We start from the raw sequence: 13,209 nt of genomic DNA, 5'->3' as shown, positions 1-13,209 counted from the left end.
ACATGTACTCAGCAGACAATTGCAACTGCCCTCACAATTGGTAATTAAATAAGAACTACATTAAACGGCCACTTTCTCCCCAGGCTTGCTATGTGTTTAGCACCCAGTAACAGTCTTTGTTAGGCAGGTTCTCCCACAGTTCTTATACAGTTAAAAGTATTTTGATTAGATGCCCGAGGTCTCCAAAGCCGGGCAAGCCGCTAGAACTAATCTAGTAGCAATGGACTCCTGTTACCCTGGCATAGCAGGTTGGTAGTTGGGCAGCTTGGCATATTGTCAGTCTATTCTCATTTCCATATGGGATCAGCTATAAAGTCGTAATAAAAGTGTCCTCATGCAGATCAAAACCTATCCACACAAGGGGCTGGTACCTCACCTATTCTTGCAAAAAGAGTACCAGGCAAGCTGAAGCACTACAGTTTTTTCTGTAAAGTCTAGTTTACGTCTAACTCCTAGGAGCTTCTATTTACTGGGTTTATTGGTTTTGCTCTTTTTGAAAAAAGAAAAAAGCAACATAAGTAGAAGTGTCTCAAGGATGTAAAGAGAGAATTTAAATATTTGTACATTTTTAATTTTTCCTCTTGATGTTAACTTTTAAAGATCAAAGTTAAATAACAATTTTGAATCACTGCAGGCAGATTTTAAATTAGCAATCATACCTGCCAACTGGATCGTAATAATCCTTCATGATAATCTTTCCCTAATTCTTCCAAGTTATTGGTGTCCGATAAGCAGGCTTAATTAACATAAGAAACATCCAGAAGATCAAACTCAAAGTATATCAACCTGCCTGCAACAATGTAGGACTATACAAATTACCAATCTCCTTAATGTATTTATTTTCCCATGTGAAAAGGCTGAGGAAGTAGAAAAAGCTAACATGCTGCTTCTTTAGAGAATCATGTTCCAATCACAAGCTATTCCACATTTCTACATGATTCTTCTGACAAAGATGACACATTGGAACAAAAAGTTTTTTCTTGAGAACAGAGATGAATTGGGTTGATTTAAATCCAGAATGTGCATAAGTAGCAATGGTACAGATAGTCCTACTTACTCAAACATTGTTTGTGAAAGTATTTTAATATTAGAGATGGCTAGAAAACAGAGCTTTTAGTCCGCTGGAAATTGCAACATATTCCTCTCTCAAATGAACAGGATTCTAAATTTCTGAATTCTGAATTTCTTGCCACACATTCAAAAGTATTATGATTCAGAAATGTTTTCATAAAGCCAAAAACATTATATTCTACTATGTGGAATTATATATAGTAACAAGTATAGAATATTGACACAAAATTCAAAATTGTGTGCTCCAAGAGGAGACTGTGCAATATGACAGTATCATCAGGTTTAGAGGATACACAAATGGATAGTAAACAGAATAGTCAGGGACATCCATAATACAATAATCATGGGTGCTGCAGAGCGTGAGGGAAATTGACTGCAGAAATTGGACAGACTCTCCCTCAGCAGTATCTTCTAGGGCCACCATAGGAGACAGAATGCTGGGCTACACAGACCATTGGTCTGACTCAGTAGGACATCCAAAATGTTCTTAAAGTGTTCACATATGCAGTAGGAAAACCAAAACACCTAAACAGAATGCTTTGACAGACTTCCTGCAGTTCAGCAGAGCCAAAAAGATTTATTTCTACATCTTGACAATTCCCTCCATCCCTCCAGAAATGGAATGGTCCCTACAAAATGCTTTGATCTTACAAAACTATACTTTTGGATCAGAAGCTGTTCCATCCAAACTTTTTTTTTTTTCCCCCTTGACCAAGCTCAGTTTTAACTCATACAAAAATCTTCTGATTACTATAAAAATAATTGATGCTCCCCATATTTCCTAAGCATAAAAATATATAGAGAATGGTAAAATATAAAGAAAGCTAGTGCTTTCTTATATGACTTGCACATCCAAATCCATCTCAAATATGACAAAATGTGTCTTTTAAAAATGGAACTGAAGTGTTTCTTGAAGTTCTACCTGACCTGCACAGGAAATGAACTATGAAAATATATTGCATTTCAACTCTTGGCCTCTGGCTCACAGTAGCAAGTAAAAGCTGTGTAATACCCTGCTGTGGTGTTTTGATCCTTCATTCAGTCTTTACTAGGCTTTTTTTGCAGTATATTGCAGGCAAGTACTGTTCCACTTGTGCCCCCCACCTGCCCTTGACCTGCATGCTCTTCTGCAGGACCCGATATGACTTGCGTCTCTGCTCCACCTTCCATCAGCTGATTTCCAGTTATCTCAGATCCTTTCCCTTCCAAACATCCAGAGCAGAAAGAAACAGGCGACAGCACACAATGCCTTAGCACTGTCATCACACTGAGGTCTGCTGACATGAAACTGCTTAGCTGATTCATCCCAAGTATAATACTCAAGTGGTTTCTTTTCATCGCAGACTGAATAGCTAATTTCTTCTGCCTGCATCTCTGGACACACGTGACAAAGCTTAATCAGCCTTGCAGGAGTCCTCTCTAGCAACGTTCACTGTTGTAAGTGTGACTGGAACAGCATCCACCCAGGGGCCGGTGTTTAACCTCTCCTAGTGTGGCCTACAGTGAGCAGGGTGTTAATGAGCTGAGTATGAGTACTTTTATTCCATACAGATGTATTCTTTTTTCACATTCATTCCTGTAGGCTGTTTCTGTCAAAAAATGCTGAATTAAGAAAGTTAGGTTACCTTATCACCAAAAAAATGCTAATCACATTAAAAGATCTTACAATATTAGTTTTTCTTTACTTGTTTATGGTTTGTAAAATCTATATTCTTTACTGGTCTCAAATTTAGGTCTTCATGTGTTAAGATGAACACTACACAGCAATTTTGTTCTTCTCCTACAAATACTGTATTAGAGAGGCTATACACGGAAGCAGTGTTACCAGAAAAGGCTGTTTAACTTTATTTTTCCAAGTAATCATTATGAAAATTTCTTTAAATAGTACCATAATCAATAACTTTTAGCACTTTCTAAAAGATTAGAGGTACCACAACTGACAGGTTAAATCAAAGTACAAGATTGACTAGAGATCTCCTGATGCTTTCTATCAAAAAAGTGTTTGTTTCTTTAAAATAATTTTTTTTTTTCAAATGAACAATAGCTCCTATTCTCCCAGAAGCATATTTCCAACCTATAACATTGGATGTTCAAAAGGGCTTTACAAGATCAGCTAGGTATTTTGCACATTAGCACAGAGATAGATATGTACAACCAAGAAAATAAAATCCAAATATTCAGTAGAAAATGAGGAATTTCACCTTAAATTGCAAAAAGAATTTCTCTAAAAGCACATGCTATTAAGCAATTACTAAGCAATGAGGTTATGAAGAAATGTCCTGTCTACCCAGAATTATTCTGTAACAGATCTTTACCATCACTCTGAAGCAAATGGTTTTGGCTTGTACAGACACAGAAAGCTGATGGATGATCCAAGCCAACAGGTCAGCTCCTAATTCCATTTAGTTGTAGATAAATATTTCCTGATACTCATCTGATTTAGTAACATCTAGTCAAGGACAATACCTTCAACCTAGACGGTGAACATCTTATGCCTCACTGTTGACATAGTTAGCAAAATGCCTTAGAGTGAGCACCAAATAAGGTATCAATTTTCATTAAAAATGGAATGTCCAACTGTATTGTCCTGGAATTTGAAAGAGTTCAGGTTCAAAAGGGAGCAAGTTATGCAAGAACAGATTCTTCCTGGAAAACAGAGATGGTAGGAGAGAGGAAGCGGAATATTTAACACCAAGACAGCAATAACCATCATAAAACCACCTAAGGACTTTCCCAGTATTCAGAATGGCTGATAACTTGTGAGACTGAATTAGGGAGAAAGAAACCTAACAACTAATTTTCTTCCCAGACTGGCCTGCTGTTGATATATAGCATGGGACATGTCTTAGAGACATGACTCAGTTTTTTTTCCTCTAGAAAAAAATGTTTTCATCACATCTACACAGGTGAAGTCTAACTCTCCACAATGTAATTTTGCTTCTAAGTAGGGGCTCTAGGTCCATTCCTAAAGGCTGAGTTTTACCATTTATCATAACCTATTCTTAGTGAACTTCAAAAGCCTTCTCTTCAAAACCTCCTGCCCACAGATCCCATCACCAAGCACAAAAGCAGAGTAGATCAACAAGCTCTGCTTTCAATGCTCTTCCTGGCAGCTACAGCTTTGTGGGAATCCAGAAGACCGCAGTTAGTTCTCTGCGCTGAATTCCCTGCTTCTCCCCCTTTTCATCATTTTGCATTCAGCTACTCTGGAAGCTGCTTCAGATTCTTCAGACTGCACTGGTCTATGCTATTTGTCTCTCCTCTCCTTGGAAACTTATCTCCAGACTAGGTTCTGACTGCAAAAGGTCTATCTTCATTTCAGAGGATCACACAGACCCTCCCCAAATCTAAATTTCAAGGTTGGATTCTCCTCTTCAGGGGAAGCAACAGTTCTGAAGTGAAAATGCTCCTTTATGATAAAATGAAAAAAAAAACCCTAAAGAATGGAAACAGAGCTCTCTAAACTAAATTAGAGACTAATCATCACTTTTATGGATTTAGAAATACATATACTGAAAAGAAAAAAAAAATCTTTATTTTTATAAACTGCAAGACATCTAAATAGCTACTGTGAAAAGCAAACTGAAATGGCCCCATAAAGCTGCATACAAGCTAAAAGGAAGGTGACACTTCAACAGAGGAATCTGTTCCATGATGGTTTTCTTTCACAGATATTTTTATTAAGACAAGCTTTACAAAAGTTACCACTGGAATTAAATTTTCTACTCATGCCTATGTATACACACATAAATTAAAACCCACTGAATTCACAGCTCTACATGTGCAGTGACAGAAAGCATCCAAGACTCTTCCACAGATTCCACAGCAGTACATGCATGCATACAGCTTTGCACCCAAAGATTAAATATGAAACTTATACTCCAGATGTAGCTTGCATTTTTCACATTTAAAAAATAAAGCCATGCCAAAAATAAAGTTAAAATATAAACACTTGAATGCTTCCTCACACAGTCTGTCCTACCTTGATTGTTCGGCATCAGCCCTGTACATGCCAGAAGTTGCACAGATGGAGGTTCAAATGCCCAGCAGACACAACAGAAGCTAGATTTTCAAAGATTCTCACTACATGAGGAGCTGACATCTTTTGACTTCAGTCTAACCTAATCATTTATTATGATTTCCAAGGGAAAATATTCTTAAAAATTCTGTGCAGGTCAGAAGACTTTGGAAAAGCGTTTAGAACTTATGCATTTTTTAGAGCTTGTTTCCAGGATAAGATCCCATTGCTATCTGAGGTATTTGGCAGAAGGGTTGTATACATTTAGCTGGCAAATGATAAAATACAACAAATTCTTCAATCTCAAGTTTATCAAACACTGATCAAACATCGGCAAGAGCTCTGACTGTTATGAAAGCCACACTATTCCTGGTAGAGACATTGTTCACTTGCCTTTGTGTCATCTTGAGGTCAATCCTGAAACATCAGAGAGAATCCCCTCTGGAGAGAGGGGGGAGTTTTTGCAGAATAGGTCTCAGTGAATCTATGAAAACAGCAATGATGAAGCTCTTTGCTCCTAGATTAGTCAAAATTAAAGACTGAATCAAATTACAGATCCTGCTTTCTTCTGATTTCATTTGGGGAAATCCTGCTGCTGTCAACAATACCTGGCAAATGAGTGAGGGCAGTAGCCTGTTTTTTCTTGGCTTATTTGTCTATGTATATTTGTGTATTCTACTTGCAAAAAAAATTTCTCAAATAATTAATTTCTATCATGTCATTTAGAAAAAAATCTCATCATATTGGTTACTTTAACTGTTATACCATAGCTTAGTGATATTCAAACAAGTGATACTGGAGGAAGATTTCCATGACAAGCTTTTTACCAAAGAAGGATTTTAGGTAGAAAATTCTATCAATTTCTACTAGCATTTGTACCCTGATTCTGAAGACACAGCATTAACGGTATAAATTTACAAAATAAGAATGCTGAAATCAAAGCACATTATGAATTGAGAAAGCTAAAATGACTAAAGAACAGCATTTACCACTACACATGCAACCATACTAAAGAAAAACATCAAATTACTTGTACTTGATTTGTTGATTTATACTCAACATAGAAAAGCCAGCTCAAAGAAAACTCTTATTTTTCTGAATTATTTACCTCAAGTACTAGCCAAAGCTGATCTCCATTTTTCACATCTTTCTTATAGTACATGCCATAGAACTTGACTACATTGGGATGATCAGAGAGAGCTTGCAAAATGTTATACTCGGCTTCAATTTCTTCATCAATATCCTAGTGTCACAAATGAGAAACACATAGCAGTTAGTAAAGCCATGATATGCATTAAAAAAAAAAAAAAAAAAGAGAGAGAGAGAGAGAGAGAGACACCAAACACTTGCACCCACCACACACAGGGCTTTCAGGCTATTCAAATTTTGTTTGAAATAATGAAAAAAAAAAAAAAAAAAAAAAAAAAAAAGTATGTATACCAGTTAATCAAACCAGGCATTAGTGTACCATTTGCAGGGCTACAAAGCTTGTTTTGTTTATTCAGTACAAAACAATCACCTGTTTTTTACTTGGTCTTTTACCAATTTCAGCTAAAGCACAGAGGGTGGCAGGGGGGCCTCTAGGAAGCTGGAGAAGGAGTATTTCAAGGTAACGACATCATGGTGTGAACAGGAACCTACATGAAGTCACTACAACCCACAAGTGGGTTGGAAGGGACTGGTGAGTTTTTGGGAGAGCATGCAGATGCCTCAGGGTATCAGGAAGTCACAAATCACTTTTCTAGTCTCAAGGGTGTTCCCAGCTAGAAACGGTGCAGCTGGAATTACCTCTCTTCCCCTCTGTGCACAACCAAACATGACTACAGCCACATCTTATTAGTTTATTATTTCTCTTTCTGGAATCATCTGGAAACTTTTCTAACACCTTCTCTACTATCATAGAAACTAGTGATATCCATGATCTCTTTGGCTTCTCCCTCTGGACTGCAAGAGTAGTGGCTTTTTGTCAGTCTGTTGTTACAGACTTTAGATTTCTTACACAGTGAGGGAAGTCCTCTGGGAGGCAAGAGAAGAGGACAAGATTTGTCAACCATGCACCACATGCTGTGAAAGCCCTTTCAGACCAAACACGGATGCCAGCAACTGCAGGCACTGGGCAACTCAGGTGACCCCTTCCATCTGGGTCCTGGAAGGGCCCACAGAAGGATACTAGCAGACTGGTTCAGTCATGCTGAGAAGGTATTCAATCCATCCTGGTCACAGGTAGAGGCAGAATAGCTGTAGTCGTTTCCCCCCATTGTTTAGTTCTTGGGAAAAAAAATGTTATTTGTTATAATTTGTAATTAAATCAATTGAAAGAGAAATACAAAGATGAAAAAATCAATTTTAGAGGAAGGCTACCTATGAACGCCATTAACCACACCTCAGTGAAAAGCACTTACTCAATGCTGAAAAACTGTTGTCTCCCCACTCCCCTGACCGACTACCACTAAATGGACATGATTGCAGCAGAGAAAAGGGATACTTGTACTCCCAGCAATGACATTTCCTCTCATTTTGATCAGCACCAAAGGCATCTGCCCCTACGTTGCCACACGAGGACTTTGCTCGCTTGTTTCATATACAGATCTCTCCAACATTAAATCAAATTCATGATCTTCATATTTGGCCACTTCTTGGCTGGTCTCAAAGAATTTCCCCTTTTCTTCTCCCTTCCACAACATATTCAGGAATTGGGCTGTTAAATTTTCATATTGAGGTTATGAAAGTAAGTCCTCTCACAAGGCCAGGCTTTAGAGACCTCTCACTGGAACAAGCAAAAAACAGCTGAAACTTTCCTCTCTTTCCAAAAAGGAGGAACTCACTTTATGCTAATTTCCCATAAGCACAACACAGAATACTGCCAATAAAAAAAAAGAGAAGGAAGGATGAAAGAACCAAGGCATTCAAGAGTGAGAGGGAAGAAATGGAAAGAGTGGAAGATAAGGAGGGGATGAAGAGAGAGAATGCATCCAGTAAAACAGAAGGAAAAATCATAAAGCAAAAAAACAAAGACAGCCAAAAGCCAAAAACTACACACAAAAGATATGGTTGCCTTGGGGAAACTGGAAGAGAATTAGCTCACTGTCCTACTGTGATTTAATAGAGGTTTCTGTCTCCTGAGGGGTACTCAGATTTTATGAGATTTTTACCATCATGAGGAGAAATGGAAAGAGAGAGAAATAAATGAATAGAATATTAATTCTATCTGTAATGGAAAGAAAAAAATCTTCCTCTGCATTTTATGACAGAAGAAAACTTGATAATTTTGGTTGAATTTAACATATTTATCTGCATAGAACATAGCAAAAGAGAGCACCTCTTTTAGAAACAGTACAGGGAATATCTTCATGTGAACTTAGATGCAGGATAATTTGGCTCAGAGTCCTAAAGTACAATGGTATTTACACGGATCCCTGAGAACAAGATTAAGAACATTCTCAGTTCCATCTTTATCTATTCTCATTTCAAAAATCTGAGCTGCTATTCAACAGAGAGAATCTGAAAGCTCTAAAAGAATTAAACATGAAATGCTTTCTTCAATCACATGCCACCTACAGTAATGTAATTTCTTAGTTTAATTTGCAAGTATCAGTTATACCTAGTGATATAAAAGCACTCCCCCACCTTTTTTTAAGTCTACTTCAAGTCGCACAATCCTGAAACCATCTTCAAAGAAAAAAATGGTAAAATTTAAAAAAAGAAAATCTCTAAAGTACTTTTTTCTTCATTGCAATGGCTCCCTCTGCAGCCACCAATAATATTTTCAGTTTCAACAAAAAGAAGAGGCCTAGTATATTCCTTTCACCCTGTTTCTAACATTGGATTGCCATTTTAGCAGTGACATGTAGGTTCAGTAGCTATTTCAGACATCCCACAAACAGAAGGGAGGAAAAGGATAGTATATTTAGAATAAAAAGGACTATAGATTCAGTTAAAAATTAAAGTCTTAGAGTTTAACGTTGACTGCATTACTGACTTTCCACTACCTATCAGTATCCTCAGCTCACCTCTTTGGCTACTTAACAAGACATCTTTATATAGCAGATCAAAAATTTTCCACTAGAAATTTCATTAGAGGGGGAAAAAAAATCTACTTTTCAAACAAGATGAAGTTTTCAAAAAACAGGTATCTGCCTTCTTTGAAAAATATCAGGAGTATGCTGGAAAACCAATTTCTTAATGTTTTCAATTGAAAATTCTCCGTTTATGGAAAGTCAGGGTGACAAGTAGGTTTTTTGGCAGTTGGGATGAGGAAAAAAAACCCTTTAATTTTCAAGTGATTTCAAGAAGAAAAAAAATAGTTTTTTACTGAATAGTTTTCCAAAGAAACAGCAAGAAGATGGCACTCTTAATCTAACTTTTTTCATTAAAAAAGGAATCTGGTTTTAGCAGTTCTAACTTTTTCCTTCTTAAATTTCCTAAGTTGTATCTTTACCCAGTGTATTTCCCTCATTTCTTCTGGCTTCTTCACATTCTACTCCCTTATATTCTATTTAATTTCTTTCTACTTCTCCTAATAGCAACTTTATTTTCTCTTCTTTCCTCCCATCTTCATCCTTTTCCTTTTTATTACAACTTTCAAAGTTTATACAACACTGAAAGTTTTCCCGATTCCTTCAATGATCCCCTCTATAACTAGCTGCTGGTAGAGAATCATTCCTGGTTTCTTGTAAAATAGACAGAAGCAGAAGCATTTCCTGCCACACAGGCATTTAGATGAACACCAACTGCAAGTCAGTCCTGCTTAAACAAAACAAGCAACCTTGTTTACATAAAGCAATAGAGTCAAAAATGTTTCCAGTGTATTTGAATTCACCAAGATCCTTATCGCGTGGCTGTGAATCATGTTTGCTTTTGAAGAGGTACGTGATGCTGAAGTGAGATGAGCCCCCTTTTGTTGCTTTGAAAGCATACTGAAGGGAAAAGCACATCAACAGGGAACACAAAGATAACGCAGGAGAGTGAGCACATTTCACGGACTTAAAGGCCACGGGACTGTAGTTCGACACAGGCATCAGCATAGCCCTTGTGTGCAGCCCCAGAGCACAGGCTGCAGCGTTTCACGAGGCATGACATGCCCCTCTCTTCCTCCCGAGGATCGCACAGTGGAAGCACACACCTCACATCAAGGCAAAAGATGTGGCACAAGGCTGGACTGCAGCTGGGGCTACTGACACCTCCTCTTGCTGCTGTACAGTGCTGCGGTGTGTATGCATGTACCAGATGGTGGCAAACCAGTCAGCAGCACATGCCAGGCAAGACCTATGAGCCAAATGGAAACTGTGACTCTGCATTAGGAGAGGAAAAGATGAGGACTAAAGGAGTCTTTTGACTGGAAAAATAGCAGCAGCTCCTTGTCCGCATTTTGCGGGTTACTGTTCTCGAGAAAAATCCCAAGCAGCCACATGCAATGCTACCAAAGTCAATGGAGTCTGCTTTTACAAACCAGACTAAAGGGACAAAGTTCTTCTTGACTCTTTGAGTCTTAATTTGCCATCCAACAAATGCAAATTATTGGGAACAAAACATATACTACTACATAATAATTCCACCTCCTAATTACCTGGTGCTTTGTGTGTAGGAGCCATTGCCTTGGTATTTTCCATTTGAAAAGATGGATCATTCTGTGATATCTAAGTACTTTGGCACATTCTGAAAACGCAGAACCAGTAATAACAATAATAAAGTACGCTGTTCTATTTTGAAATGTCACTCGTAGCACGTCACTCAGCTAGGAGCACATACTCAAAATATATGCTTTAAGTGCATCAGATGTACCTTCAAAGTACAGAATTTTCCTACTGATTAGTAGGTAAGAAAAGGAAATGGAACAACAGTAAAACCGTAAGAAGCTGGGACTCGAGGTACTGCCAAGGAAAACAATCAGCTCTCTTTCTGAAAGTAAAAGATAAACAAGGGAGAATCCAAAGAGAAAACCAAATTTAGTTCTGTTTCTGACTTTTACCATATGCACCCACTTCCAAGATCACTTATCAAGTGAAAATGCTTTGATAGCTAGAAAATACATTTTAGTTAACAGGTTGAAGCAATTTATTTCTCTATCAATTCTAATGTAAACAATATACCAAGCTTTAAAAAAAAATTACATAATAAATTCAGTTACAATGGAATAAGAAACAGAAACACAAGTAATTTAAGTAGCTTACGTGAACAGGATCCAAGATTTTGACTGCTGCTTTGCTGCCATTTTTCTTATTTAATACCTTGAAAACTTTTCCATATGTTCCTTTGCCAATAGTCTCAATTATTTCCCACGTATCTGAAGGATCAGGAAAGCTATCAAATATTATTGTTTTCCCAGTTAATGGAAGCATCTCAAATGCTGGTTCCTAGGAAAAAGTGAGAATTTCAGTGTTCACTGACTAAATGATTAATAACAATTGGTTCACTACAAATATGAAAAGAAATACATATTCCAATCTCAAATGCTAGAAATGTTTTTGCACATAGCGTGCCTGCACTGAAAGCACAAGGAACAAGAAAGACTGCACTTAACACAGGTATGTGCAGTCAGCACAGTATCAAATGAAGGGAGATTTAAATGATCATCTGAACTAACTTCCAGACTGAGGGAAGTCAGTGGAGGCGTTCCCATAGACCCCAACAAAGCTAAAATGTTACTCTTTGGGGGTTTTTTGAGGGGTAGGTGAGTGGGTGCCAAGCTCACAGATTACTGTTACATAAAATCCAAAAGAATTTGGCTCCAATACCCAGAACCAGGCAGCAGGGGGGAAAAATTCTGTTAAGGAGCAGCATTAGGTTCATTCAAACTTTAATAGTAGACAATCAGTTTTATAATTCAACTCTTAATATTTACATTTTTATGTATATTTTATATACTTAAGCCCAAACAGATCAAAGTGGTAGATCTGTTCACAATATTACAGTTTTCTGACAACAAAGCATTCACAGTCATGGAAAATGTGTTTACTGATGTACATTCATTAACACCTATTTTACATACCGTAAAGAAAAGATTACACCTATGCTCTGGTCAATGATGGATAAAATTCACTAATATTAGCCTTCACACTGGCTAAATATTCAGCACCTATACAGTGTTAAGAAAAAGTAAGCAAAAAACAAAGGACACCTCTCCCCCCCAGAAAGCCCTACCTTTACTAGGCATTAAAAAACTCATTAGAAACTTTTTAAAAATCATGTTCTCATATTCCTAATCGCAGAGCCAAGATTGAAAAAGGGTGGGGAACAGGACAGACTTAAGTCCCTACTGAGTAAATACACAATAAATAAGCAAGTCAGCTATTAAGAGTCCGCATCACTGTCTATCTTCACATAATACTTTAAAAATATGCTACAGTGTAATTATTTTTGGATTTTTCATGTCAAAAGCATAAATCTAGTGCTATAAAGTAATTTATACTGTATTGAGCCAGTGACAGAAATTGCACTGTGATACTGTATTTCTTTCTTAATAGTGAACACGATGGCTTCAGTTTCAGCAGTGACTTCCGTCATGCTGGCCATACTTTCTTTATTCACCAGCATGTATATCAACTAGAAGCAGCTGAAACGGGCTGCTATACAAACACTATGTTGTACCAGCCCTTTAAATTGTCGGAGCTGCACACCGGCACTTCAGGCACGTTCTAGACTAATTTTCCACTGGATGATACAAGCTCTTTGGGGTTACTTCGGTTTCATGATTCCTCCTGCTGTTCTGCTCTTGGTTGCTTAGCTCACTAATTGGTCAGAAGATGGATTATTTTATTTTTTTTGATACACATGCAACTGTATGATCAATCTCTGTATTAGCTCACACAGCAAAGCGGGGAAATACCCTCCTAACACCAGGGACCCTATAGAAGTCTGTTGCACACTGACTACTGTGATAGTGGCCAAGCACCTTGATTTCAAGGGCTGTATGAATAAAATGACCTAATTTTACCTGTTATTGTGAAATCTCCCTTAACACAAACCCAGGTTAAGGTCAAAGTAGAGATAAGCTTATTTATATAAAGGATCAAGACTTGGAGACATGAAGCTTTTGTATGCAAACCTCCAAATTTCTACTCCAGATCCAAAATTTTCTCTATCCTCTGTCCGACCCTCCCCCAGGATTCCTATAAACATAA

General features: G+C 37.6%; 1 protein-coding gene across 1 annotated transcript in view; it reads right to left on the bottom strand.

Moving 5' to 3' along the window:
* Positions 1–13,209, bottom strand: part of MYO3A (myosin IIIA) — a 134,896-nt gene that overhangs the window by 114,685 nt on the left and 7,002 nt on the right. The window contains exons 2-3 of the mRNA XM_067291809.1: positions 11,260–11,442; positions 6,198–6,332 (exon numbers count right to left, since the gene is read on the bottom strand). Coding sequence (XP_067147910.1) covers positions 6,198–6,332; positions 11,260–11,427 — 303 coding nt within the window. The 5' untranslated portion in view covers positions 11,428–11,442. The remainder of the gene's footprint in view (positions 1–6,197; positions 6,333–11,259; positions 11,443–13,209) is intronic.

This window comes from Apteryx mantelli, chromosome 2 (assembly GCF_036417845.1).
Source record: "Apteryx mantelli isolate bAptMan1 chromosome 2, bAptMan1.hap1, whole genome shotgun sequence".
Taxonomy (NCBI): Eukaryota; Metazoa; Chordata; class Aves; order Apterygiformes; family Apterygidae; genus Apteryx; species Apteryx mantelli.
This window is presented reverse-complemented; position numbering and strand designations above follow the sequence as displayed.